The 27,862-nt window shown below is 40.0% G+C and overlaps 4 protein-coding genes across 6 annotated transcripts; 1 reads left to right on the forward strand and 3 right to left on the reverse strand.

The window, feature by feature from the left end:
- Window positions 1-18,007: 18,007 nt before the first annotated feature.
- Window positions 18,008-20,678, forward strand: LOC9304531 (beta-amyrin 28-oxidase). Its single transcript, XM_002868413.2, has 4 exons — window positions 18,008-18,564; window positions 18,686-19,092; window positions 19,579-19,766; window positions 19,855-20,678. Exons 1-4 carry the CDS (start codon window positions 18,023-18,025, stop codon window positions 20,152-20,154), a joined length of 1,437 nt encoding a protein of 478 aa, XP_002868459.1. The 5' UTR covers window positions 18,008-18,022; the 3' UTR covers window positions 20,155-20,678.
- A 103-nt stretch (window positions 20,679-20,781) lies between these two features.
- Window positions 20,782-21,574, reverse strand: LOC9304532 (protein COFACTOR ASSEMBLY OF COMPLEX C SUBUNIT B CCB3, chloroplastic). The gene is made up of 2 exons (XM_002870422.2): window positions 21,429-21,574; window positions 20,782-21,352 (listed from the first exon to the last, which is right to left on the reverse strand). Exons 1-2 carry the CDS (start codon window positions 21,477-21,479, stop codon window positions 20,873-20,875), a joined length of 531 nt encoding a protein of 176 aa, XP_002870468.1. The 5' UTR covers window positions 21,480-21,574; the 3' UTR covers window positions 20,782-20,872.
- A 1,014-nt stretch (window positions 21,575-22,588) lies between these two features.
- Window positions 22,589-24,900, reverse strand: LOC9306540 (tyrosine aminotransferase). The gene is made up of 7 exons (XM_021019363.1): window positions 24,544-24,900; window positions 23,947-24,286; window positions 23,634-23,852; window positions 23,479-23,538; window positions 23,237-23,392; window positions 23,063-23,156; window positions 22,589-22,986 (listed from the first exon to the last, which is right to left on the reverse strand). Exons 1-7 carry the CDS (start codon window positions 24,813-24,815, stop codon window positions 22,865-22,867), a joined length of 1,263 nt encoding a protein of 420 aa, XP_020875022.1. The 5' UTR covers window positions 24,816-24,900; the 3' UTR covers window positions 22,589-22,864.
- Window positions 24,901-25,375: 475 nt separating this feature from the next.
- Window positions 25,376-27,632, reverse strand: LOC9306541 (peptide chain release factor PrfB1, chloroplastic). 3 transcript variants are annotated; one of them, XM_021019388.1, is made up of 7 exons: window positions 27,364-27,632; window positions 27,209-27,280; window positions 26,894-27,114; window positions 26,600-26,803; window positions 26,226-26,441; window positions 25,962-26,148; window positions 25,376-25,836 (listed from the first exon to the last, which is right to left on the reverse strand). In XM_021019388.1, the coding sequence occupies exons 1-7, from the start codon at window positions 27,530-27,532 to the stop codon at window positions 25,532-25,534; spliced, it is 1,374 nt and encodes a 457-aa protein (XP_020875047.1). In that variant the 5' UTR covers window positions 27,533-27,632; the 3' UTR covers window positions 25,376-25,531. The 3 variants fall into 3 exon arrangements, with proteins under 3 accessions (XP_020875047.1, XP_020875048.1, XP_020875049.1); XM_021019389.1 differs by having other exon boundaries at window positions 27,209-27,277; window positions 27,364-27,593; XM_021019390.1 differs by having other exon boundaries at window positions 25,745-25,836; window positions 25,921-26,148; window positions 27,364-27,573.
- Window positions 27,633-27,862: the final 230 nt, after the last annotated feature.

Here is a 27,862-nt window from a genome sequence, read left to right on the forward strand (position 1 = left end):
GTGCATTTAAGTCGACTTCTTTTCTGTTCCATTGGGTTTCAGACATGTTGTAATTGATAGAGATCTCATCGTTATCAATCTCGTCAGAACCTAGAGATTTGGCGTCCCGAACCTCTTCTGGTGGTTCATTAGAGTGAGTCTCAGCGCGCGCTATGTCTGTTATATTGGGAATCCCGGTTTCAACTATTGCACCTTTCTTTGATTTCCGTGGATTCTTGTCTTTGGAACCTAGAGGTCTGCCACGTTTATTTTGTGATGCAGACTCTGTAGCAACTTGAACTTATCCCGTTGGGACAGTGATTCGTACTGGTGCATTACAAGCTGGTATGTACAATTTGGTTACTTTGTTCGGGTCAGCAAAGGAATCTGGCAATTGATTAGCTAGCTTTTGATAGTGTATAATCTTTTGGATCTCTGAATCACATTCTAGAGTCCGAGGATCTCGCCAATTTAAGGATGTTTGATTCCATGATAGCTCTTTGACCAGCTTGTGTTTCTCTCCACCCAATGTTGGATATACCGATTCATCAAATTGGCAATCTGCATATCTGGCCTTAAATAGGTCTCCAGTGGTCGGCTCGAGATATTTTATGATGGTGGGAGAATCAAAACCAACATATATTCCCATCCTCCTTTGAGGTCCCATTTTGGTTCTATGTGGTGGAGCAATGGGCACATAGACTGAGCACCCAAATGTTTTGAGATGGGAGATGTCTGGCTCATGACCCTGTAATAATTGGGATGGGGAATATCTATGCTCACTAGATGGTCGGATGCGTATTAGTTCAGCAGCATGTAATACTGCATGTCCCCAAGCTGAGACCGGGAGCTTCGACCTCATGAGTAATGGTCGATGTGGATGTCGGATTCACACACTCTAGTATTTTTGTTAAGTGGGAAAGATTATTCTTGAGGGACAAAAATGAATATATAAAAACCTGAAAATTGATACGAAAATTGCTATATTATTTCCCTTTCGAGAGGAAGATCCCCTTTACATGGCCATCGGCCTCTATATTTATACACCGATAAACGACATTAAAATGAGTAATTAAGCACAATTATTTCTTCTTAAATGTGTCCGTTTTGATTCTCCGGCTTTAATGCTCAACGTTTGAATTTGAGTTGACTCTGATCTTCACGGGCCTCGCCTCTTTCGGCCCAAGTGTCCGTAAACCGACTTACCCGTGTCTTCTACACCGAACTCGTGTCACAGTGTAGTCACTTCGGATTCTCGAAATGGTGACAACCACTTCGACCGTCCATTCGGCTCACGGGTCCAATGGGCTTCATCCTTTATGGGCCATTATCTTGATCACGTGGCAATCTTTGGTTGGTCTCGTACTTCTGGTGCGGGATCCGACACCAACAATTAGCCCCCCAAGTTCTTCGAAGTGCTATTCCAGTTCGGAGGACTTTAAATGCTCAAGTGGCCAAAGATTGCGTTCGAGAATCTTTCTGATTTCCCGCCGAAAATCCCATCACTCCTTTAATTTTGGCACTATCCATTTTTAACCGAGTGACATCTGTCATCATTATGACCGTATATTGATTAATTACTATTAAAACGGGAAAAACCTTCCCACTTCCCACACGACTTCCGAGGCGGTTTCATCATTAGCTTGAGGTAACTTCTTTTCACCATTACTCTCTTCTTTTACTTTTGTACTTTAATCAAAACCTCTCTCTTCGTTCCTTCACCAAAACCCTTCTTCGCCGGATCTTGAATTTTTCTTTCTTCCCAATGACTTCTGATTCCGATAGACCCGAATCTCTGTCTTTTGACGAGAGGCGTTCTAGTAACGACGAGTGCACCCGTCATGGTGACATTGCCGGTCCGCACTATAGGTCCACTTGTACTCTTCAATCCCTCGAGCGATTGAGAGAGCTTTGCCGGATTTCGCCGGAAATTATGGCGGAAGCACAAATAGCTTCCCCCACAGAATCCCCAGAGAACCATCGCGATGGTTACTTCTGTGTGTATGAGATTTATTTCAAGGGTTGCGGGCTTACCTTTCCTCTTCCCGAAGCCCTAATTTTATACCTAGCGGCTCTTGAAATCGCTCTTCCTCAATTAACCCCCAATCTTCTCCGTACAATTCTTGGAATTATAACAATCGCGGCGGAGGCCGGTTATGTTATCGGAGTTGCTGAACTGAATGAGCTTCTGAGCGTGAGAAGTTCATCGAAGAAAACGGGATATTTCTCAGCATATCCTAATGCCAACAGGAACATCATTTCACATCTTCCGAACAAGGATGAAAATTGGCATCATCCTTGGTTTCTAATTAAGAAAACCCCCGCTTCGATTGGAAATCTCGCTGATTTTCTCCCTTCGAAGTGGTCTGCGAAACCCGGTAGTGATTAGGTTGCCCGTATCTTTCCCGGTTGTTTCTTTATCTTTATTGACTAACACCGTTGTTTCATTTCGCAGCTTTCATTGCTTCCAACCTCCCATCTGAAGAGTTCATCGAATTCTTCAAAATAATTCTTGAAGGGGAAACCCTTTGGAATTCCTTCACTCTTGAACGATTCCTGGAAGCTAACCACAGACTCAGGATGAGTCCGCCTGGTCATCTTCACCAAATTCCTCCCCCTCCCTCAACTCAAGGAATGTCATCTCGGGCCCTTGCGGCCAAGCGTAAGTTGCTTTCCAAGCCGATGGCTGAGGCTTGCGAGGAGAAGAAGAAGTTCCTCGCGACTTCCATAGACAAGAAGGACTACAGTAGAACCTTCAGATTAACTCCTCGTCGCGATCGTCGCGACTCGCGTTCTCCTCGGAGGGTTCAATCTCCTCGCCGCGATTCACCTCGTCCTCCCCGAGATGATTTTAGTAACGAGCCGATTAAGAACTTGGTTCGCCGGAAGAGAGACAAGTCTTCTCGCAGCGATTCTTCTCCGCAGAGGGAAAAGTCGAGGGCCCGGACTGACCGCTCACCTCGATCATCTCCTCCTCCTGAACCAATGGGTCCTCCACGTCCGGTTGATATGTCTTCCTCCTCCCAGCCTGATAGTGGAAAGACTGCTCGGAGTGCGTCTCCGAAAAAGGGAGATTCTGAATCTCGAGATGCTCCCTCGAGGCTGAAGCCTGCTCTTGTACCTCAAGTCAAATCGCTTTCAGGTTCGGTGACTTACACACACTTAAACTTTTTGCCTTTATTAAAATTCCAATTTTTACAACCTTTCCTTCTTCGCAGCTATGGAGAAAGAGGGCAGCGTCTTCCGATGCTTCAAGACCCGATCGGGTTCGATCTTGCCAGACTTTGACAAATGGCGTCCTGCGATTCGTGAACGTTATTTGCTTCACGCGCATCACTCTTCTCGGGTTTGTTCCGCTTTCTTTTGTGTATATTTTTTATTGTATTGCCATTCTGCGAACTGACTCGTCATCCCGGGTTCATGTATAACGCCAGGCTCAAAGCGAATTTAACGACATGATCGAACATTACGAAGGGTTGGTCATTGGACGGGAGAAGGAGATCGACATGTGGAAGAAGAAATTCTCAGCGCTTGAGGCTGACCTCAACTCTTCTGCTGGCTCTAAGCACGATTTGGAGGACAAGGTCGATAGGTTAACGTCGGAGTTGGCGCAGGTAAAGGGGGAACTGCAAGACTACTATGACCGGAATTACAAACTCCAGGACGAACTGTCTGGTGTTCAGGGTAGACTTCACGAATCCGAATCAGCCGCCGACACCCTGAACAACCAACTTATCGAGCTCGACGCGAAGTACAAGGCGCTAGCCAAGTTGCGTGATTCTGAGTTGGCAAGGTCGGCATCGAAGGCCAGAAAGGAGGTTAAGGGACGCGGGATGGAATTGATCCAAGGGGCCATTCGCTTCATGCAAACCGAGAAAGCTAGGTCGGACTTGGAGTCAGACATCAAGGAGCACGAAAGCAACTTGATTCTGCTGGACCAAATCCATGAAGCAGATTTCTCCGAGGAACAAGAAAGGACCGAGCTGTCGACTAACCTTTCTGAGAAACGGAGTCGCTTAGCAGCTCTTCCCACTTCGATCTTCAACCCGCTTGACTTCGAGGCTTTCTTTACTGAATCACCTCCTCTCAGTGAATCGGGTTTAGACTGGGCAGGTAACGCTTGGTTCCTGTGGCTTACCTTTTTCTTACCTTGTACCTTTGATTGACTGGAATCATTATTTCTAGGTTCAAGTGGGACGGAAAACGTTGTCCCGCCCGCAGCTCCAATGGTACCAGAGATCACTCCGGAGGTTGGTTGTACCGCGGAGGGTGGTCAAGGAGCTTCATCTGATCAAGCAGCTGCCAAGGACGCGAATGAAGCTTCGACTGTTGAGCCGGATTCCGAGGTGGTTGCTGCTCTGTAGTGGCTGTGTCCACTTTAAATTGGGGACTGTCCCTTTATTTTAAGACTTAATTTCAAACTTGTCTTTGCCTAAGGAGGCTTTATTATTTTCTTTTGAACAAAATATTTGCCTGAGGAGGCTTTTAAACCTTTCTAGGTTGTGGCCCAAGGGGGTCTGGTTAAAATTATATGCGGATTTGCAAAGTCCGCTTTTAACCTTTTGTGGCCTTGTGGCAATGCTTTCGAGATTTTTAGGCTGATCAGACCTTTCTCTTTAGAATGCGAGAGCTGAGCTCGGCTTAAAGCGAGTTCCCCACTTCGGGTTTAGTCAACTCGGTAAACTTGTCAGGCTTGGGCCCTAGAAACTTTTGCAATCAATGCGACGGTTGCTCTTTCCCTTCTTAAAGAGAACGGCTCGTCTTTTAATGTAATAATTACCTTTTCTCGATTTTCCAAAAGTGGTTTAACCCACTTAGAAACGCTACCATTAATGGATTTATGGTTCCAAGACAAACCCTAAATCATTATAAATAAAGGCTTACCTACCTCTAGGCTTTATTAAACATGACTATAGAATCTCACTTGAGAAATATTCTAAGAATGGAAAACGAAGAATTAGCCCCCATCGATCCCGGCAGCCCACTTTTCTTGTCCGGCGACGGATTTGAACCGGCTGGCGTTCTCTTTCCTCACGCCGTCTTTCACTTCCCTTCAAAGGAGAAGAAAGAGGCTTGCGACTTCATCGACAAGGTAAATATTTAAAGTTTTTTGACTTAAAAACTTTTTCTTTTGCCTTATTCACCCATTTTTATGCTAGGTCGCCGACAAGCACCGTCGCTTGTGTGAAGAGAGGCAGCGGCTGGGACTCAAAAGGCAGACGCTCGAGGCTCGCATCGCCCGGGTGGAAAGAAAGATACGGGCCCTGGAGAGCGATCCCTTTCAATGGGAGTGGCGGAACTTTGACTCCGTTGCTGAGATCCCGAGGATGCTTCGGATGTACCTCCGCGCTAGAGGAGTCCCGGGTCCCGTGAACGCCCCTGTCTGCACCGTTCCGTCCGACAGTGAAGAGGAAGAGGACTTGGAGGAGGAGGCCAGCAACTGCCGGAAACGCGTTCGGGATCGTTCCGAAGTGGATGCCACGAACAAGGCGTCCACTTCGGAAACTAAATCGGCGATGAAGGAGCCTGTTCCTGAGCCTCTCCCATAAGTGTTCTCTAATTTCTTCACTTTCTTCTTTCTTCTTTTTTTTTTTTTAAAAAAAAAAAAACTCGTGATGGGCTTCGGCCCTTTTTATTTATGGAAATATTTGCAACTTTCCTCTCTTTTAAAATATTCTCGGAGATGCACCTTTTAATGCAGGATCTGTTTGAGGGCATGAATCTCTCCGCGAATCACTCCATTCCTTGGATAGAATCCGCAGCTTGCTAAGGATATGGGGTTCCTATAAATTACAGGTTCAATTTCCCTTTACTTCTCACCCTTCTTTTCATTTTAGCAGGTATGGAGTTCAATCTTCGCTGTTCGGAGTCTATGCCCGACTTCTCCAGAATCGGAATGATGAATGAAGATGTTCCAAATGAGCCAAACAGGCATCCTCCTCCACTTCGCGGCTTCTTGAGATCTCAGATCCGAGCCCCCTGTGAATTGATCAGGGATCTCCCAGCCAGAGATCAAGGAACGGCGATGGCGTTCATAGAGGCGCTCGAGCTTCAACACCGGAAGCTTACGTCAGAAAAGAGGAGACTTCGGAAGAGGATTAACCGGATGCAACGCAGGCTTACTACAGTGTCAAGAAGTCTTCACATCCTTGAATCTCACCCCGGAGAGTGGATTGAGCTTGGGATTTCTGACTTTGCTCGAATTCCGGACTGCATGATGCCGATCCTCGATCTTGCTGGTCAAGGAGTTGAAGTGTTCTGCTCGTCAACGAGGATTTCGTAGTTCGAAGTGTACAATGAGGGACACTTCGTCTCTTTTTTTTAATAAACGCTTTATTTCCAATCTCTTGTATGTTCGCATAGCCGAACCTTTTATTAATAAAGAAATAAAACAAACATTTTATTAATAGCTGAACTCGTTTTCGAGCTGCCTACGTACCCATTTCGGGATCAAGCCAAATCGTAGTTCATGTACATAAACAATGCATGTAGCTTTTAAACATAAAACTTCTTTAAGTTGATCACATTCCAAGGTCGCTTGACTGGATTGTCTTCTAGGTCTTTTAACCTATAAACGCCGTTTCGAACCACCTCGGTAATAATGTAAGGTCCCTCCCAATTAATACCAAGTTTTCCAGCACCTTCTTCTTTTTTATTATCAAAGACGCGTCTTAATACGTAATCTCCCACGAAGAACGGCCTACTTTTAACTTTAGAATTGTAATATCGGGCTACTGCTTGTTGGTAATTCTGGATCCGAATTAGAGCTTGATCACGCCTTTCATTTATGGTATCTAGTGAATCATTAAGCATTGCTGAATTTTCTTCCTCATTTAACGGTGCTTCTGTTCGGCGAAGTCCGGGCACATTGAGTTCGGCTGGTACTACCGCTTCCATGCCGTAAACCAAAGAGAATGGAGTTTCTCCTGTAGGTCGCCTAGGGGTTGTACGATAGGCCCACAGGACGGGCTGGAGTTCTTCATACCATCCTCCCTTTAGATGACTTAAGCGTTTCTTGAGATTGCTTAATATTGTCTTGTTCGCGGCTTCAGCTTGTCCGTTTCCTTGCGGATATCGTGGAGTAGAATAACTAACTTTGATTCCCCAGTCCGCACAAAAGGCATCAAACTCGTGTGAAATGAATTGTGGTCCATTATCAGTAACTATTTCGTATGGAACTCCATGCCGACATATAATGTTTTTCCAAATAAAGGTCTTCACGGCCGAATCCTTGATACCAACATACGCCTCAGCTTCAATCCATTTTGAAAAGTAGTCCGTAAGGACTAGAAGGTATTGTACACCTCGAGTTGATTTGTGCAATGGTCCAATGATGTCCATTGACCACCTCATAAACGGGTATGGGGCGGAAATGGAGGAAAACAATTCCGACGGTTGGTGGATCAATGGTGCATGGAGTTGACAGCGCTTGCATCTTTGGGCGAACTTAACACAATCTGTGATCATAGTGGGCCAAAAATAACCCATTCTTTTAACTTTAAAAGCCATAGCTCTTCCTGATGAATGACTCCCACATAATCCTTCATGCACTTCGCTCATGACGATCTCGACTTCGGGCCCAAAAATGCACAATAGGTAAGGGTCGCTGACACCTCGTCTATATAACGCATCCCTTGACAGACAAAATTTCGCGCTAACGACTTTCATTTTCCTGGCCTGCCATTTATTCTTTGGGAGCTCGCCTGTCGTGATGTAGTGCTTTATTGGCTCCCTCCAGTCAGCCCCCCAGTCTTTAGCCGGAATTTGGTCAACTTTGTGAAATATTCGTGGCTCTGGTTCGGGATGTTCATTTGGTTCAAGAATATCCTCCTCGTTTAATGGTTCGGTTTCCAATATTGTTTCTGGAATCGCATCCTCAGCTAAGACAACGGGTTCCTTGTTAGATATGTTTGATCCCTTTGACTTTCTTCGTTTGTTGGGTGGCGGTTCGATCTCTGGTTCGCCGCGGTCGCGCGCCGCTGCTCGAGACCTTGTAACGACGAGGATTTCTTTGCTGTCTTGGATGCTTCGCCCCGAGATGCATTCTACTGGAATAACTCTCTTTAACTCAGGATCTGATGTTGACGCCAATGCGGCAAGTGCATCTGCAGTTGTATTCTCTCCCCGAGGTATACGGATTAATTCAAATTTCGAGAAATTTTTAGATAGATCCTTCACCACTTCGAGGTATGCTTCCATTCTTGAATCTTTGGCTTCATAGTCTCCATTAAATTGGTTAACTACCAATTGCGAATCGCAATAAGCCAATATTTCCTTAGCTCCAACTCCTTGTGCTAGTCGAAGTCCGGCAATAAGGGCTTCGTATTCTGCCTCGTTGTTGGAGGCATTGAATAACAATCGGAATGATTGTTCTAGAATTTCTGATGTCGGAGATTCCAACCTAATTCCCACTCCGGATCCTTGCTTTGTTGAAGACCCATCTACGTGTAACTTCCAAGTTTGGTTCTCCGGTTGACCCATCGTTCCAGGTATTGGTAGTTCGGTCAGGAAATCTGCTAAGACCTGAGCCTTCATACTGCTCCGGCTTTTGAACTCTATGTCGTACTCGCTTAATTCCACCGCCCATTTCGCCAAACGTCCGGATTGACTTGGACTATGAAGTATTGTTCTGAGTGGTTGGTTAGTTAATACTTCAACCGGATGGGATTGAAAATATGGACGCAGCTTCCGGGCCGAAGTTACCACTGCGAGTGCAAGTTTTTCCATCATTGTGTATCTGGTTTCCGGATCCGTCATTGACTTGCTCACGTAGTAAATTGGTTTCTGCTCCCCACGGTCTTCCCGAACCAAGACTCCACTAACCGCGTGGTTTGAAACTGAAACGTACAAGTAGAGTTTTTCATCCACTTCCGGTTTGGACAGTATAGGTGGAGTGGTTAAGTATGCCTTAAGCTGCCCAAAAGCTTCTTCACACTTCTCATCCCAAAGAAATCCTTTGTTCCCTTTTAGAATTTGGTAGAAAGACAACGACTTATCTGTTGATCTCGAGATAAAACGATTCAAGGCCGCAATCCGCCCAGTCAACCGTTGTACTTCTTTGAAGTTTCTCGGAGATGGCATGTTTAGAAAGGCGTTAATTTGATTTGGATTGGCTTCAATCCCTCTTTCTGTCACGATATAGCCAAGAAATTCTCCGGATGGGACTCCAAATGTGCACTTCGCCGGGTTCAGCTTCATTTGATATTTATTGAGAATATCAAAACATTCTTCCAAATGTTTAACATGATCTTCTTTCTTCAACGATTTAACCAACATATCATCTATGTAGACTTCCATAGTCTTCCCGAGGTGATTGTGAAACATTTTGTTCACCAACCGTTGGTAAGTCGCTCCTGCATTTTTCAAACCAAAAGGCATTACCTTGTAGCAGTAGATACCTCTATCTGTGATAAATGACGTTTTTTCTTGATCGTCGGGGTCCATCATTATCTGATTATAACCCGAGAAGGCGTCCATGAATGTTAACAGCTCATTTCCAGCGGTGGACTCTACAAGTCGATCTATATGCGGGAGCGGGAAACTATCTTTGGGACATGCTTTATTTAGGTCTGTAAAGTCGATGCAAACCCTATCTTTCCCATTCTTTTTCTTGACAACGACAGTGTTTGCTACCCACTCCGGATATTGCACTTCTCTTATGGACTCTATCTTCAAAAGTTTATCCACTTCGTCGTTTACTATTTTTGCCCGCTCCACTCCAAGCTTTCTTCTTTTTTGTTTCACCGGTTTGAAGCTTGGATCTACGTTCAGTTTATGACAGATTATACTCGGATTTATGCCCGGCATGTCCGCTGCTGACCATGCAAATGATGCTTTGTTTTTCCTTAAGAGTTCGATCAAAGCTTCTTTTATTTGGCCAGTCAAAGTTGCTCCAATTCTAATTTTCCGGTCCGGCTTGTCTTCTTCCAGTTCCACTTCGACTACTACATCCTCTTTCTTCTGCCCACTAGGAAACTTTGTTTTTTGCCCTTCTTTCGCGGGCTTCGTTAATTGCTATTGAATCTTCATACGGTGGCTAGCTAAGTAGCATGTTCGCGAAGCTTCTTGGTCTCCCCGAATTGTTTCCACCCCATTTGATGTTGGAAATTTGATACATTGATGGTATGTAGAGGGAACTGCTTTCATTCGATAAATCCAAGGAGTCCCAAGGATGATGTTGTAAGCTGCGGGCTTATCGAAGACGACGAAGTCCACAATTTTCGATACTTTTTTGGCAAGGACCGGTAGTTTGATTGTCCCGAGAGACATGGCTGATTCGCTAGTGAATGCAACTAATGGAGTCGGAGGTCCTACTATGTCTCCTCGGCTGATTCCCATTTTTTCTAGAGTACTTAAAAAGATCAAGTCGACCGAACTGCCTGTATCTATAAGGATCCTTGATACTTCGAAATTTGCGACATCAAGAGTAATGACTAGAGCATCGTCATGCGGTCTTTCGAGATGCCGCGTTTCTTCTTCGTTAAATGATATTGAAGCGCCTTGAAAATCAACTTCTTCGCTCAAGCTTGCTTTGAGTAAGACATTTCGTCTATGTTTTTTGATGGAACTTATTGAATCTCCGCAAAATCTGGAACCTCCTAGAATCACATTGATCTTCCCCTTCGAACTTCTTGGTTCTTCCTCGTTGGATAACCTTGGTCTTTTGGAATCTTGATCTTTGGAGTTTTCCTTTGCTTCGTGGTATTCCTTCACAAAATCTTTTATATCGAATTTAGAAAGATCGCCACTAGCCCAAAGCTCTGCGAGGTGCTTTTTAAGAATGCTGCAATCCTTGGTTAAATGTCCGGTCACTTTATGAATGTCACAATATAGGCTTTCATCACGGACCCAAGTGTTTGATCTTCTTTTCCCTTGGAATTGCTTTCCGACGGTATTGTTGAAGGGTTGCGACCCAAACTTCCTTGGTCCTTTGTTCTCTCTAGGCTCGAACTTCTTGGTAGGGACGGTGATTGCCGGCTTTTCTTGTTTACTCCGTTTGGCAAAACTTTCTTTTTCGTCTTCTACCTCCATCCAATTGTTTGCGCGGAAGAGTGCATCCTGAATTGTGTCTGGTTTATGAAGTATTAAGTCTTCTTTAAACCTTGAATCATGTCGCAATCCTTTTCGTAGGGCGGATAAAGCCGATTGCTGTGAGATTCTTGGGAGTTTTGACAGCACTCCTTTGAATTTGGTGATGAAAACTCGAAGTGACTCATTGGATCCTTGCGTTAAGTTCCAAAGATCGGCATCCGAGACGCTTTTATCCATAAGAATAGAGTATTGCTTTAAGAATACGGCTGATAGTTCGTCGAAATTGCTGATCGAACCCGGCTCTAATTGGGTGAACCACATTAGAGCTTGGCCACATAGATTTTCCGAAAACAGCTTGCAATAGCCTGCGTCCTCATCAGCTTCATCCAATTCGACTCTTCCTGCAGCGATCAAAAAGGCTGCAAGATAGCTTTTTGGATCCTCCAATCCGCTGTAAGGGTCCAACTTGAGCTTCCGGGAATCTTTGATCCTCAAACTTGCAATCCGCGGGATAAAAGGGGTTCGCCTAGCTTCTTCAATGACTCGATTGATGTCTGGCTCCGAACTTGTAGCCTGATGAAATTTTGATTTCATTTCTTTTAATTCCTGGCTAACCTTCCTCATGGTCTCGAACTGGTTGAGGTTCTCCTGCTCGTACTGAACTGCAAGTTGTTCTTCATCCTCGAGCTGCGTCTCTTCTTCCGACGTCTGAGCTACATTATTAGTAGCACCGGGAGTTGTTTGCCCGCTGGTTTCATTTCGTGCAGCGGAACTTGGCGAGTTGAATATCCCTCTTCGGGTTCCCACCGGGTTTCCTGCACTTAAAGAGCGAACACGAGTTTGTATATTATTGACGTTTTGACTAAGAGATACCTGGGATGTTTGCAATGTATCGACGGCCTTCTCCACATCCGAGAACTTTTGTGATATGTCCGACATGGTTTGCTGCATAGCTTTGAGGGTTTCGGCCAATGATGTCTCAACGGCGTCTCCTCCGGACATTGTTGTTTATCTCGGAAATGTAGAAAAGAAGAAATCTGACCACTCAAGAATCCTGATCTCCCCACAGACGGCGCCAAAATGTGGATGTCGGATTCACACACTCTAGTATTTTTGTTAAGTGGGAAAGATTATTCTTGAGGGACAAAAATGAATATATAAAAACCTGAAAATTGATACGAAAATTGCTATATTATTTCCCTTTCGAGAGGAAGATCCCCTTTACATGGCCATCGGCCTCTATATTTATACACCGATAAACGACATTAAAATGAGTAATTAAGCACAATTATTTCTTCTTAAATGTGTCCGTTTTGATTCTCCGGCTTTAATGCTCAACGTTTGAATTTGAGTTGACTCTGATCTTCACGGGCCTCGCCTCTTTCGGCCCAAGTGTCCGTAAACCGACTTACCCGTGTCTTCTACACCGAACTCGTGTCACAGTGTAGTCACTTCGGATTCTCGAAATGGTGACAACCACTTCGACCGTCCCTTCGGCTCACGGGTCCAATGGGCTTCATCCTTTATGGGCCATTATCTTGATCACGTGGCAATCTTTGGTTGGTCTCGTACTTCTGGTGCGGGATCCGACACCAACAGTCGAGCAATCCATTGTATTCGTTTGATGAATGATTCAGCAAGTCCATTCTGAATATGGACATGTGCCACAGGATGTTCAACGGTTATCCCATGGCCATACAGTAATCATTAAACGCTTGGGAAGTGAATTCACCAGCATTATCAAGACGTATAGTCTTTAGTGGGAAGTCTGGAAAGTGGGCTCGTAATCTGATGATTTGAGCCAACAACCTAGCAAAAGCTTGGTTCCGAGAAGACAATAGGCAGACATACGACCAACGGGTCGAAGCGTCTATGAGTACCATGAAGTACCAGAATGTCCCAGAAGGTGGGTGAATGGGGCCACAGATGTCTCCTTGGATTCTTTCCAGAAAATGTAATGTTTCTTTGGACACTTTTACTGGTGAAGGCTGAGTGATCAACTTCCCTTGGGAGCAAGCTATGCACGTGAGGTGCCGAGGTAAGACTCGGTTTTCTCAAAGGGTGTGTCCTTGAGAATTTTGGATTAATTTACGCATCATGGTCGTACCGGGATGACCAAGCCGGTCGTGCCAAATAGTGTAGTCTTGGAATCGGGCTTTGAGAGCATTATTGGCCTCAATCATACTGACCTTAGCATAGGCCTGTAGATAATGCGGGTATAGTCTCGAGGACTTGTTTATGGCCAAGTGTGATCTTAGTGATCAGTAGGGATTCTTTGTTCCCTTCACCCTGGGTTTCTATGTGGAAACCATTAAATCTGATATCTTTAAAACTTAAAAGGTTTCTTTTTGAGCTGGGTGAGTATAATGCATCTGGAATGTCCAGATGTGTGCCGTTTGATAACAACACATGGGCCTGGCCATGGCCTTCTATTAAGTTCGAGGTACCCGCTCTGAAAATAAATAGCAAATGAAAAATAAAACAAATCCCCAAACTGAAAAAACAAAATCAAAATAAGCAAGTGTTCAGATGATAGAATCAATTGAGGAGATCTGAGATCTCGTAGTCCATGGGATCGGTCGGCTCGGTGGTGGTGTCGTCAGCATCAACTTGTTGGGCTATGTTAGCTTCAGTAGGTGCTTTCCCATGTTTCTGATACAAATCGCAATGAAACTTGGGAGTACGACAGTTCTTTGTCCAGTGATTGAACATTCCGCATCTGGTGCAGGCAGACTGATTGGTTGGGTGGGCAGGCGGTTTGGTTTAGAGATACCACGGCCCTTACCGGAACCATAACCGAGGTTATGTCGGTTGCCACGTCCAGTTCCGCGTCCACGCTTTCCACGTCCATTCCCATGTCCACGGCCACAATCTGAGGATCTGTCTCGCTGGACATTGTAGGATTCTTTGCGGGAATCTGGTACTGGAGCCGATCCAGGGGGCCTCTGGGCACTGTTCCTCATTAACAGCTCGTTGTTTTTCTCGGCCAAAAGCAAACAGGATAACAAATCTTCGTACAATGTATGTTTCATTGCACGATATTGTTGCTGAAGCACAATATTTTGGGTATGGAAGGTGGATAATGTTTTCTCGAGGAGTTCATTATCAGACACCTCTTCACCACATAGTTTCATGATTGAAACTATCCGAAAGAGTTCGGAGTTGTAGTCATCCACAGATTTGTAATCTTGGAACCGGAGTTCCTTCCAGTCAAACTTGGCTTGTGGCAAGAGCACCGTTTTCTGGTGATCATACCATTTTTTCAGGGCCACCCAAAGTTCGAGTGGGATTTAGGGTTTTTAGGATTTTTCTATTCACAATAGGAAGTTTCCTTCTCTAGGTTTCTAGGGTTCATGTAATTAGGTTTAGGGATTTTCTAACAACTTAAGCATGAAAACAAATATAGAAACAATCAATTCTAATAACCTAAAAAAAAACTCAAACAACCGATTTAGGGTTTTTAGGGTTCGGATTTGATCCGATTTTTTTTTATTATTTATATTTAGGGCTAAGTATTTTCGAGTTTGCGAGTTTAGGTTTAAGCAATAATAACTTTTCTAACAACCTAAACGAGACAAGTAATCGGATCATACAAGGCAAAAGCAATCATTTAATCAATCATTATCCGTTTTTAAGATTTCGCTTTGCATTAGGTTCAAGTTCGATTTTTGGTCTTTAAGCTTTTAAGGTTTCGTTTTTACCTTTCACCAGTTGGGGTTGAACGGATTGAACCGGGAGCTTAAGACCTCGGTAACTCACGCTGGGATGAACAGTACCGACGAACAGTACTGATGAACAGTGTCGGCGTGAACAGCGTTTTGCGATTTTTAGGGTTAGGGTTGTTAAGCAAACGCGTGCTGATAACGTGTTGTAGAACTTATGGTTTTATATTCTCATTCCATGAATAATGATACATATATATCTTATTATATAAAGTATGGTTTTCAAAGTTAATAACTCATATGATCGTGACACGTGGTAAATCTATCGATCTCAGATTTTGACACGTGTAAAGCAAAAATTTCCTTTTTTAAAAAAAAAAAGAAGATAATTGAAAGTAATTACAAATTTAAATAATTTTAAAAATGTAAAAGATAATTATAAAAATAATTGTAAATAATTCATATTTCTATAAAAAAAATTAAAAAATATCAAAAGATAATAATAAGGAAATTATAATTTTTTTATATTTCAATTAAACAAGAAAAAAATCAGGCAAATTTATTAAAAAAGAAACATATGTTATTATATATTAATTTAAATTTGATATTATTTATCTCAATTTCTTTTCCAATTAGAAATATGTGATGATTTAATTAAACTAATCCTCATATTATTTATTTGAGTTTATTTTTTCAGTTAGAAATATGTGAGATCAATTTTTTTTCCCTTTTTGTAATATTTTTTTACTGAACTGTTTTTTTTGTTTGTCACCAATTATGATTGTAGTATAGTTAGATTGTTTATTTCAATTTCGCTTTTCATATTTAAATTATCAAAGATTCATATATCATCGTGTTTTTAATTTTTTATTTTTAGTTTAACTGTTGTATCTTTAAATTATTTATTTTGGTTTCTACGTTAAGTTTAAATTATATAAGATTTATAATATATCATAGTTTTAATGATTTTAGATAGCGACATGTGTCATGATTTAAATTACAAATTTACATTATTTTCTAATTAGAAATATGTGATGATTTTAAGTAAAGTTTTATATTGTTTTATTTGAAATTCTTGAATATGTAAGAAATATATATGCTTCTTTTTTGTTTTTGATATTTTGAATTTAATTATACTATTTCAAAATTGTTTATTTCAATTTCTATGTTCATATTTGAATTATATAATATTCATATATCATCGTGCTTATAATTTTTTGAATTTATTAATTTTTATTGATTGATCATAAAGTTATTGCAATCGAATATATAGGAATCGAACCCGCAACATTAGCTTGGAAGGCTAAAGAATTTAGTCGATTTATCATCTTTATATCTTTAACGTGTCTAATTAAATACCACTTTGGTTTTATTCACCAACTTTATGATAAATATTTTTAATTTTTGTTCTTCATATAAGTATACCATGAATTATTGTTATGTGATATATCTTTCATTCGAAATAATTTTGAATTAATAATTTTAGTGGTTAAAGAAACAAGGCAACAGTGAAAAAGTAAATATTGTTTTTACTTTTGAAAGAAAATTTCTACTTACAACGTTGTTAATTAATTATATGTTAAATTTAATTTTAATTTTTTTTTAAATAAACCCGTCCATCGGACGGGTCCTTATCTAGTAGGTATATAAACTTAGGATTTTAGAATACATAATGAATAACTCTAATCGGCTTATTGGGCCCGGTTATAAGTCCAATATGATGTATTATAACAGATTTAGACTTTTAGGTGAGAGTAGATCTATTTTTACGGAAAGAAAAAAAAAATGAGAGGGGTTCAAGATATTTCAAAATCCACTAGAAAATGAAATGAGAAAGATAAACTTGAAGATGAGAGGATTTTCTAGTGGACATCCATTTTAATTTTAAACCATTTTATGAATTAGTAACCATCCGTTCCACCTAATTTCTCTTATCTCTAATTGGTTTGGTCAAATGTGATTTTTGATTAGAGTATAATACTAGGATATGACCCGCGGTACACCGCGGGTTAATTATTTGATTTTTTTATTTTTATAAATTGATGAATTTATTGTGTATAATATTTTTTGTTGTATACCGCGGGTCACATGCGTTGTATCTAAAAAAAAAAATTTTAAGTTGTATTTGTTTTGTTTAGTGTTTAAGATTGTATAATTGTATTTTGATTTGTTATTTATAGGATTTCACCTGTGTTATATTGTCTCGTATTAATATTGACCCAAACCCGTCCAACCATATAATCTAAAATGAAATTAAACATCATTTTGTTATTTTTTTAATAACACTTTTATTTAAATGTCATATAATTCGAGTTAATTTGAAAGTTGCTTTCAAATAGTTTCCATGTATATTTTTAAATTAGTGTGTGTTTTTGGACCAACCCGTAAAAACAATTTATAATTGTATCTTAAAATACTAATTAGGATTTCACCCGTGATATACTGTCCCATTTTAGATAATTGTAAAAATTAAAGAAAGATGCGAATGACTCAATTTCGGGTCTGAATAAAATAACGACATGATTAAATGCTCAATTTGTTCTTAAAAATGTTAATATAGATTACACACATATTTTTATTCATCGATTGAGTAATATATGTCCGTTTTAAAAAATTTGAATTGTAACATATGCAGAAAAAAAAAACTAAAATTTACTAACTATTTATATATTTTATAATAATTTAAAATAATATAAATATAAGATCAAATAAAAGTGAAATAAGAATCATATATTTATGTTTAAATTAGGTAGAGAGGTTTTAGGAAATTAGTGCAAATTTGTTATATTAGCATTAAATCATCATATTTGATTTCTTTATCTATAAAAATCGTGGAGAATATACCATAAATAAAGCGTTTAAATATAGTAATTAGTTGAGAAAGTATATATATTTTAGATTTTATTAATTATTTTCGTTTTTTAATTTTGCCAAAATTTAAGGAAAGATCCGATTGAAGATTTCCGGGTCAAAATTAAACAAATTTGACCCGATTTGGGTACCCCAAAAACTGCTGCAAAAATGTATAGTAGATGAAAAAATAACAAAGCTAGTTGGTTATAGACACTTAGACCACCATTAACAAGGGTATCTTAAAGAGTTCTTAAGTAAGAAATGTGGCTTAGCTAAGACCCAAAACTAAGAAAAGTGGCTTAGCTAAGACCCAAAACTAATCTTAAGAACCAACCACATGTAAACTTATGTACATTTAGGACAGGCTTTTGTACGTTGGAAAATTTTCAAAAGCATTTGTACGCAAAGTCAAGCCCAAACTCACGTCACCTACGTCTATAAATCTTTGTCTACCCAACAAAAGAAAAGTAGAACAAGCCGAAAACAAAAAGAAAAATATGTACATCATGACAATCATATTCCTCTTCCTTAGCTCCATTCTTATTTCTCTCCTATTACTCCTTAGAAAACATTTATCAAACTTCTCATATCCCAACCTTCCTCCGGGAAAGACCGGCTTTCCCTTAATCGGAGAGAGTTTCTCCTTCCTCTCTGCTGGCCGTCAAGGCCATCCAGAGAAGTTCATCACCGACCGAGTGCGTCGTTTCTCTTCCTCATCCTCCTCATGTGTCTTCAAGACCCACCTCTTTGGGTCTCCCACCGCGGTGGTGACTGGTGCCTCTGGGAACAAGTTTCTATTCACCAACGAGAACAAGCTTGTGGTCTCGTGGTGGCCAGATTCGGTCAATAAGATCTTCCCTTCTTCAATGCAGACGAGCTCCAAGGAAGAGGCCAAGAAGCTGAGGATGCTTCTTTCGCAGTTCATGAAGCCCGAGGCTTTGAGGAGGTATGTTGGTGTTATGGATGAGATTGCTCAAAGACATTTTGAGACGGAATGGGCCAATCATGATCAACTCATTGTCTTCCCTCTCACCAAAAAGTATGTAATTTGCTTCTTATCTTCCCAATAATAGTATAGTCTTGAAAAAAAAACAAATTTAAATATTTTGTAAATGCAAGCAAAAAAAACTATTTCATGACTAATGAAAAATCTCAATCAGGTTCACGTTTTCAATAGCATGCCGTTCGTTTCTGAGCATGGACGACCCCGCAAGGGTAAGGCAACTAGAAGAGCAATTCAATACAGTAGCGGTAGGGATCTTCTCAATCCCAATAGACTTGCCAGGAACACGGTTTAACCGAGCTATCAAGGCGTCGAGGTTACTCAGAAAAGAGGTTTCCGCGATCGTAAGGCAGAGGAAAGAAGAGCTCAAATCCGGGAAAGCATTAGAGGAACATGACATATTATCTCACATGTTGATGAATATAGGAGAGACCAAAGACGAGGATTTGGCTGATAAAATTATTGGATTGTTAATCGGAGGACATGACACAGCCAGTATTGTATGCACTTTTGTTGTCAATTATCTTGCTGAATTCTCTCATGTCTACCAACGTGTGCTACAAGGTACTCGCTTCCCTCTCCCTCTTGTGTTATTCTTTGAATACATTAATATGTTTAGGTACACCACTTTTTCATTTTCTTTGTACGTTCCTTCACGACAGCTTCCTCAATAATAAAACGACATTTTTTAGGATCCATATCTTACGACTTCTTTTTGTAAGAAACATTACATATTATAACTAAAAATGAACCGAATATGCATGTGACATATTGGTTTATCCGGATTTAAACCTGCAGAGTGCATGTCGTTATTGATCCACATAATGCATGTTGTAAAAATTAAAAAGAAAAGCTATGAAATGAATCTACAATATTACCAGTATCATAAATGTAAGAAAAGCTAGCTAGCTTTGTTATTTTGTATTATTGGTATCATCGACGTTCATGCATGATCCAACTCGAAATATAGAACTTCATGTCGGCTGGTAGATTTTATGTCTTAGTTTTAAGTTTACACGAAAAATATGTACTCACACTAAGGAATTGCAGAGCAAAAGGAGATACTAAATGAAAAGAAAGAAAAAGAAGGATTAAGGTGGGAGGACATTGAGAAAATGAGATATTCATGGAATGTTGCATGTGAAGTGATGAGAATTGTTCCTCCTCTTCCTGGCACTTTTCGTGAGGCCATCGATCACATCTCTTTTAAAGGTTTTTACATCCCCAAAGGATGGAAGGTAAAGGTTACTCCAAAACCTTTTAAACATATTGACATACATATCAAGCTCATGCACTAAATCGTATATGTGTTGATCATAAACATAGTTATATTGGAGTGCCACCGCGACACATATGAATCCAGACTACTTCCCAGAACCAGAGAGATTTGAGCCAAAACGATTTGAAGGAAGTGGTCCGAAGGCTTATACATATGTTCCATTTGGAGGAGGACCAAGGATGTGTCCAGGGAGAGAGTATGCTCGTCTAGAAATTCTTATATTTATGCACAATCTTGTTAAGAGATTTAAGTGGGAAAAAGTATTTCCAAAAGAAAATAAAATAGTGGTTGATCCCTTACCAATACCAGGTAAAGGTCTCCCTATAAGAATATTTCCTCAATCTTGAGTCAAAGTTTGAAACTTGATGGATCACTGGTTGTTGCTAAGTTAGTCCAATAGCCTACATAAGAATTAAGAGTGTATTGGTCTCAAGTCTTTATTGTAATCGTTGACTCATGGATAATAATAAAAGATTTCGCTCATGTTTTCGCAACCTAGAGTCTCTTCTTATCGGTATAACATAGCTAATTTGTCTTGATCATAACACCGAGACTACAAGGTCTTTGGATGACTCACAAAGAGATTAAAAACTCGGATGGTTTGAATCCGATGCGATATGAGCCAAAGGCCTTTTTCCCCAACAGAGTTACATGTTTTTCCCTTGTATGCTAATGATTCTTAGGTTTAGTATCATTTTGATGTAAAACTGGGTGGAGAAAGTGGTTGCTAGTTCATTCATCCAAAATTGTACACATTCGTGTTATCTTTTAGTTTTCGATTTTCAGATACGGTGTCCGTTATCTTGATGAATGGCTCTTCAAAGTCGCAACTTGGGTTCTTCTTCTATTTGCTTACCAATAACTTTGTCATCAATATATAGCTTTCAAGAATCTCGACTCGATTATATTGTTTGTTATGACATGAAATCGTTATCGGTATCACGCAAGAAGAATGTCAGAGCCAAACAATCATATGAGTGAGTAATGTAGGAATATAACGTTATATGCCACAAGTAGACTTCTCTATAAGAAAAACAGCAAAAATAGGCACAAAATGATTCAATCTTAGCTAACTTGTTGTTGAGAAACAAGAACAAGAAGTCCCTGAGGACCAACTAAAATCTCACTAAGGAAACTCACAAGCCCGAACCAAACCACAGGAGTTACATCAACACCTGCAAGTGGTGGAATCACTTTCCTGGTCTGAACAAGGATTGGTTCTGTCGGAGCGTACGCTAAAACGTAAGGAAACTTGTCAACGGGAAGTTTCGGGTACCAAGACATGACAATTCTCACGATGAATAAAAATCCAAAAGCTGATAAAGCTGGACCTAAGATACCAATTGCGAGCTTCGCAGTTCCTGGATCTAAATCTGCTAAAGAAATGTTACGCAACGAATCCGAAATCGAATTGGTCTGTCGAATGTTGGGATAGAGATTTGTTGTTGTGTCTGCTTCTTCGATGTGGCTTAATGATGCTGAAACTATGGGAAGAGACGTGGAGCGATTTCGGAAATTGGGAAAGGATCGTCGAGATTTCTTCGCCTGAAAAATCATCAATTTCGAGAGAGGTTATGTAAGGGAGAGATTGAATGATGAATGTTGCTGAATTTTCACTCACATGGAGCAGCGCCGGCGAGAAAGAGACGAAGCTGCTGGTCACTGTCGTCATCACACAATCTCTCTGCTCTGTTTTTGTGAACCGAAATTGTGAATTTTGTGATCGATTCCAGCGTAAGGTTGATAATCTTTGGTTTCTGGAGATAATGCTGACGTGGAATATGAAAATGGGTACAACCTGAAGAACTTGGTTCATTTTGAATTTTACGGTTTACAACTACAACCCCACACACAAACTGAGATTTATTTTTTAAAACTATGCAATGTGCTATATGTTTTTTGCGAAAAAAATTAAGAAATTATTGAATTTTAATTCTTTAGAATGAGAAAATATAATTCATTATTTACTTAACACAACTTTGGGTTAAAACACTGCTCATATCCAAAGCAAACTTAGCATATAAAAGTCCACATAAACTTCTATTTCACCAGAATCCTAAAATTTTGCTGTGTTTTACAGTTTACATCACCAGATAAAAATTCGTGGCGAATTTTCTTATTCTTCTTGACCTGCACTCCCTGAGGTACTGCCTCCTACTTCAATCTTGATCCCTCTAATCATCTTTTTATCCCAAACTTGTCTTATTTCAATTACCAATAAAACAAAAACCATTAATACAGCTAAATTTTTCAAGTTTTTGAAAGGAAACAAAAATTGGCCCCAATATTACTACATGTTTTAAAATAAAATAAAAAATTTTGGACCCCTTTTACTAAAATAAAAAAATAAAAAAAATTCTGTTGATTTGTTTGTAAAACTTTTCCTGAAGATTTTTGGAGGTTTGTAGATTTTTGTTGCTTTTCATTTGAGACAAGAACAAATTGTACACACCTCTACTTATATATTATCTATCGATGGATGCATAAATAAAGATTCAGCAAGAGAACAAAATAAAAGCTGGTCTATTGAAAATTGGCAATGCATAATATATAAGCTTTCCGAGAGAGAAGAGAAAGATTATCAACGCAATTACAGAGCTGGACATTTGCTAATGTCTTCCAAATAACCTGTCTCAAACCTGTCACCTCTAGATGATTTGATAGTGAGTTTGCTTAGCTCTCATTTCAATATCGCATTATCGGCATTCTTCCTAAACATGTCTTAAGAATTATTTTTCTTTTCGTTGTCTTCATTGATTCTATGTTTTGCAGAAGGACATGTACATACTTCATACTTCATGTTAAGAACAACAGAGGAGATACTGACTCTACGAGCCAACTAAAATTGCCAATTCTAATTGACATCAGCTTACTCTTTGTGAAATTTAATTTTCTTTGCCTGTGGAGAATGCTAGATATCTATTGGTCATGGCTTCTTGGCATGACTGATTCATTGTTTTGTGCAAATGTTTTATAAAGCCAACAGTATTATGTAATAAGCCTCTAAGCAAAATCTAATTTGCTTTGGCTGTGGATAGTGAGAGAAAGTCTCAATTCTCATGGCTGTTTTTTGGAGTGTCTCTCTGTAAAGTTCTTTAGCCTGGAAAAACCTTCTATGAGAAGCTCAAGCTCAACTGCGAAGGTGATACGTAGCCAGTTCTTGAGCCCAACAGCGCGGCCTGCAAGAAACGCATCGATTTTCTGTTATTTTAACTACCCCTAGCTGTCAACTTGTTAACAAAACTATAATATTACCTGGTAGGATGATCATAGACTCCTCTTTAGCCAGCTTGGAGCAGAATTCCATATCATCATTGATACCTTCGAGTAGCGAAAGGTTTAACTTCACCTGCACCAAAAAAGGGATAAGCCTATGAGCTTGAGCTTGAGGTTGACCAATGAGTAATCTGATTCCTTTTGATTCATTACCATCGTGAACATTGACCCCTCGGGTTTGCAGGGGCAAGTGATGCAAGGAATTTTCATAATCTCTTCGTAACAAATCTCTGCACATTTTCTCACCATTTCGAGTTTTGATGCGAAGAATTCTTCCTTTGTATTCTCAATGATATCAGGCATTGCACCCTGCCTCGGACAATATAAAAATAAAAATAATTTTTCTTCAAAAAACACCAGCCATGATTCAACACCAATGCATCCCATCAACATACCTGAATAAACGTTGCAGGCTCCGTGGACAGGTTGACAACATGGATAAGAGTCTGAACAAACTAATAGACAAAGAAACAGAGATTGTTCACAAATACATTCTTGAAAAGATATTAATTAAGTGAACAAAATGCAACTTAATTGTTAACAAACAAACCCCAGAATCTTTCATGATGCCATGAGGGTCAAGAGTCACCATCCAACCAAGTCTCCACCCAGGAACAAACCATCTTTTAGATATGGCGCCTAACACAATCACAGGTACTATCTCTGCAAACTCTGCCATGGATACAAATGGTTTGTCCCCAAAGGCAAAATGGTCATAGACTTCGTCTGCGATCAGAAGTATACCAAGCTTGCAAGCTGTCTCTGCAATCTTCATCCACCATATAAAGAGGACAAAATCCATAACAAAGTCATTTCCACTAATAAACCAAATATCAAATGAATAATAAGAAGCAAGTGTAAACCTTTTGAAGATGTTGGCGAGAAAAAACATTCCCACATGGATTGCAAGGGTTGATAACAACTATAGCAACGGTTTTTTCATCCACAAGAGCTTCAACTCCATCCAGATCAACATCCCAACCATTTTCCGGTAGGAGGTCAAAATAACGAACCTCGAGTTGGCAGAAAGCCGCTCGGGAATCATACATCGGGTAAGTAGGCCTAGGAAGCAGAATGTTGGCTCCAGGAGTTGCGAGAGCGGATATCAAAATTTCGATGGCTTGCACACAACCAGCTGTGATATGAACATCATTTGGTGATATCTGGTAAGAGAGATCCTGAGAGAGGTACTCTGCAACAGCCCTATTGAAAGATGGAAACAGAACCAACCAAATCATCAATCCTTTCTCAAAAGCTTGATACAAATTCGGGCTACATTGCAAATGTGATCAAGAAAGATTTGAAATCATGTAAGCATTAATCACTAAATCTAAAGATCTCAATGATTTAACCAATTAAACATTTCAGATTATTATCTTTGAGTAATCAGGAAGCAAGAACAGAGACCCTAAGAGATATCAAAAGAAAAGAAAAAAGCCAAACAGAAGAAGTAATCTTACTTCCTAGCGACAGGAACACCGGAAGAAGAAGAGTAGTTGTTAAACTTGGTCGAACGGACAGCATCACAGATGGCTTCAACAGCGGCTTGATCGGTACGAAAGCTCGGGAACGGAGAAGGATCGCCGTGTCCGAGAGGGATGACTGGCCTTACGTCACCACCGTCGAGACTACTGATTAAGGTATTAAGATAATCACGAATGGTAAGTGAGTTAGATCGTTCAACGACCTCGTTAGCTCCGAAGTTCCATCGCTTGGCTCCGTTTTCTCCCATTTTTTTAGAAGAGACGTGACAAAATGAGACACCGATGATTTTGGTTATGAATGATTTGTGAATGGGACTGGTGTGGTTGTCGTTGGTAAACCATTTCATTTATTTTGGTTATGAGAGAAAACGCCAAATTTTGTCATTTAGAAATTTAAGATACGTCTTACACAATGATTTTGGAGTTTTGTAGTATTTACGCGACAGAATCTTTGTTTTTTTCTCTTTTTCTTTTTTTTTTTCGTTTTGACAACAGTATCTACATAAATTTAATTTGATATAATTTTATTAAAATATTAGACTATGTATCTCCGCTATGTAAATCGAATTACTTGTTCACTTATGTACAAGTCTCCATGAAGCACAACTTCACACTACTTATCTTTCACTTAATTCCCTCTTTCATCATCCCATTGTCACAACTTCGATGAAAATCAAGTGCCCATTGTTACGGTTTTTATGTTTGAAATTTGATTTGAGATATGGAAGATGACGAAATTTTATTTACCCTCAATTGTTTTTTATATGGTTTGGTAGTGGTTATGATTAGTTTTATGTTTCGTTTCGTGTAGAACAAAATGCGGTTTTATTTAGATACAAACAGACATGACTCACAATCTCACATTAAGCTTATCTGTTGGAATTTAAGATTATGCTGTAAAATTGAACAGTCTAGGAGGGAGATGATTCTATCTATAACAAGGAAGAAGCCTATCAACAACATTCTAATTGGTTACAGCAGAAGCCATGGCTAAGGTGTACTTATGCTTAAGGTAAGCTTTGATGAAAGGGTCCAAGTCACCATCCATTACAGATGTGATATCAGAAGTTTCATGACCTGTTCGGACATCCTTAACCAGTTTGTACGGATGAAACACGTAGTTCCTGATCTGCTGTCCCCATTCAGCCTTCACTGCATCTCCTCTTATTTCCTTGATTTCAGTAGCACGTTGCTCCTCCGCAATCACCAACAGTTTCGCCTTTAGTCTGATCAGAGCTCTCGTCTTGTTCGCCAGTTGACTTCTCTCCTCTGCAACATCCAACATGATAAATGGAATTACAAAGAGCAGAATGTATCTACTTTGAACCCCTAGGGATCGTTAATGGATCATACGGGCTATTCAGGTCGAACATTCGTGGGGATGAAAGACAAACCGGTGCAACGGACAGCAACACCGGTAGGAATGTGAGTAATCCGAACAGCAGTTTCAACCTTGTTGACATTCTGTCCTCCTTTCCCACCTGCCCTCGTGAAACTAATGTCAAGGTCCTCCTCTGGTATTTCAATTCCCACTGCTTCCTCAGGCAGAAGCGGCATCACTTCCACACCGGAAAAGCTTGTCTGCGTGCAAATACCAATATAAGTGTATAGCACACAACCACATATTCTTTTGGAGCTTATAGCATAGCTTATTTTACCTGCCGAAGGCCTTTCGAATTGAATGGTGATTGTCGAACAATCCTATGAGTTCCTTTCTCCCCTGAAATGTAACCATATGCATAACGCCCTTCAATTTCAAGGGTCGCTGACTTAATCCCTGCCTCTTCTCCATTAGACATTTCAACAACTTTTGTCTTGTACCGCTGCTTCTCTCCCCATCTCATATACATCCTAAGCAGCATATCGGCCCAATCCTGCACTGGAAGTGATCATTTTTTTAAAGGAGCTCAATTAACATCACAAACACACACAAAGCCTCTAAGTAAATTACAAACACTCCATGATTATCTCATTGGTATGAAGTCAGTCTATATGCCTATAACTTTACGAAAGGAGTCTCAAATATAATAACCTGTGCATCTGTTCCTCCAGCTCCGGCTGTAATGTAGACTACAGCACCTTCTTTGTCGTAAGGTCCTGATAGAAGCTGAGTTAGCTCAAATCGATCTAAAGATTTATTCAACTCTTTAATGATTCCCATTGCCTCTTCAAGTAAACTAACATCAGTAGAGTCCATCTCTTCCGTTAGTTTAACAATAGTTTCCGCATCTTCAACCTGCATCAAAAGCAACAACACATTATCTCAACGCCTCGCCAAAAAACCGTAATTCAACATCATAACATAAACATAGATATGGAACAATACCATGGTTTTGAACTCAGAGAGTAACCGCATCCGATCTTTAAGATCGTTTAAAGCCGATAACGTTTCTTGAGCTTTAGTACGATCATCCCAAAAAGAGGTATCAGTAGCTTTTGATTCCAAATTAGCAATCTCTTGTTCTAATTGCTCCAAACCAGCAGAAGCTCTAATCTCTTCAACACGAGCTGATGCTATTTCAACATCTTTCCTCAATGTATAAAAATCTATCACCAATGATACAAAAGAAAGCATAAACACAGGAAATCAAAACAACAAGTATTCAGATTCACTGGGAAATATGTTCATGGATCAACGTACCTTGCATCAGCCACTCACTGGTTTCATTTTCATTGGATACACTCAAGTTACTCTCCTGTGCAGCGAATACTACTGAAACAAAATTCGAAGAGATTTTTTACACAAATTTGAAATCTAAGCTTGAAATTGTTAGCGAGAGGGAGAGGAGAACTTACTGGGTGAACTGTGACGGCATGACGAAGAAGAAGAAGAGAATTGGGGAGGAGGAAGCGGGAGTGAGAGACGGAGAAGAGGGAGGTTTGTTGGACGAAGAAGCAGCAGTTTGTGTTTTCCGGTGATTGCGAAACTCCGACCGGCGAGAGGTCCGAGAACGGTGAGCACCATGGACAATTCTTCTGCTCAAAGCTTTTCTTCAAATTTCTGACCTTCAGTTTGCGAAGTTATCTTACAAAGCTAGCTGCCACGTCATCAATTTTAATTTTAATTATTCGTTAGTGAATATTTTTTGTCAATTTTAATTTTTTTGTTAGTGTATTAACCAAGAAGTGAAGATGAAGTAACCATGGACTATAAGATGTCTAAACAATCTTGGATTGAAGGAGGTAAATTTTTGGACTAATTCTCATATCTGACTACATGTATTGAGAGATCTTTATTTGTGGCTGCGGCTGAGCAATTATACATATGATAATTTGAACATACAAAAAAAAATCT

Source organism: Arabidopsis lyrata (assembly GCF_000004255.2).
Source record: "Arabidopsis lyrata subsp. lyrata unplaced genomic scaffold ARALYscaffold_7, whole genome shotgun sequence".
Taxonomy (NCBI): domain Eukaryota; kingdom Viridiplantae; phylum Streptophyta; class Magnoliopsida; order Brassicales; family Brassicaceae; genus Arabidopsis; species Arabidopsis lyrata.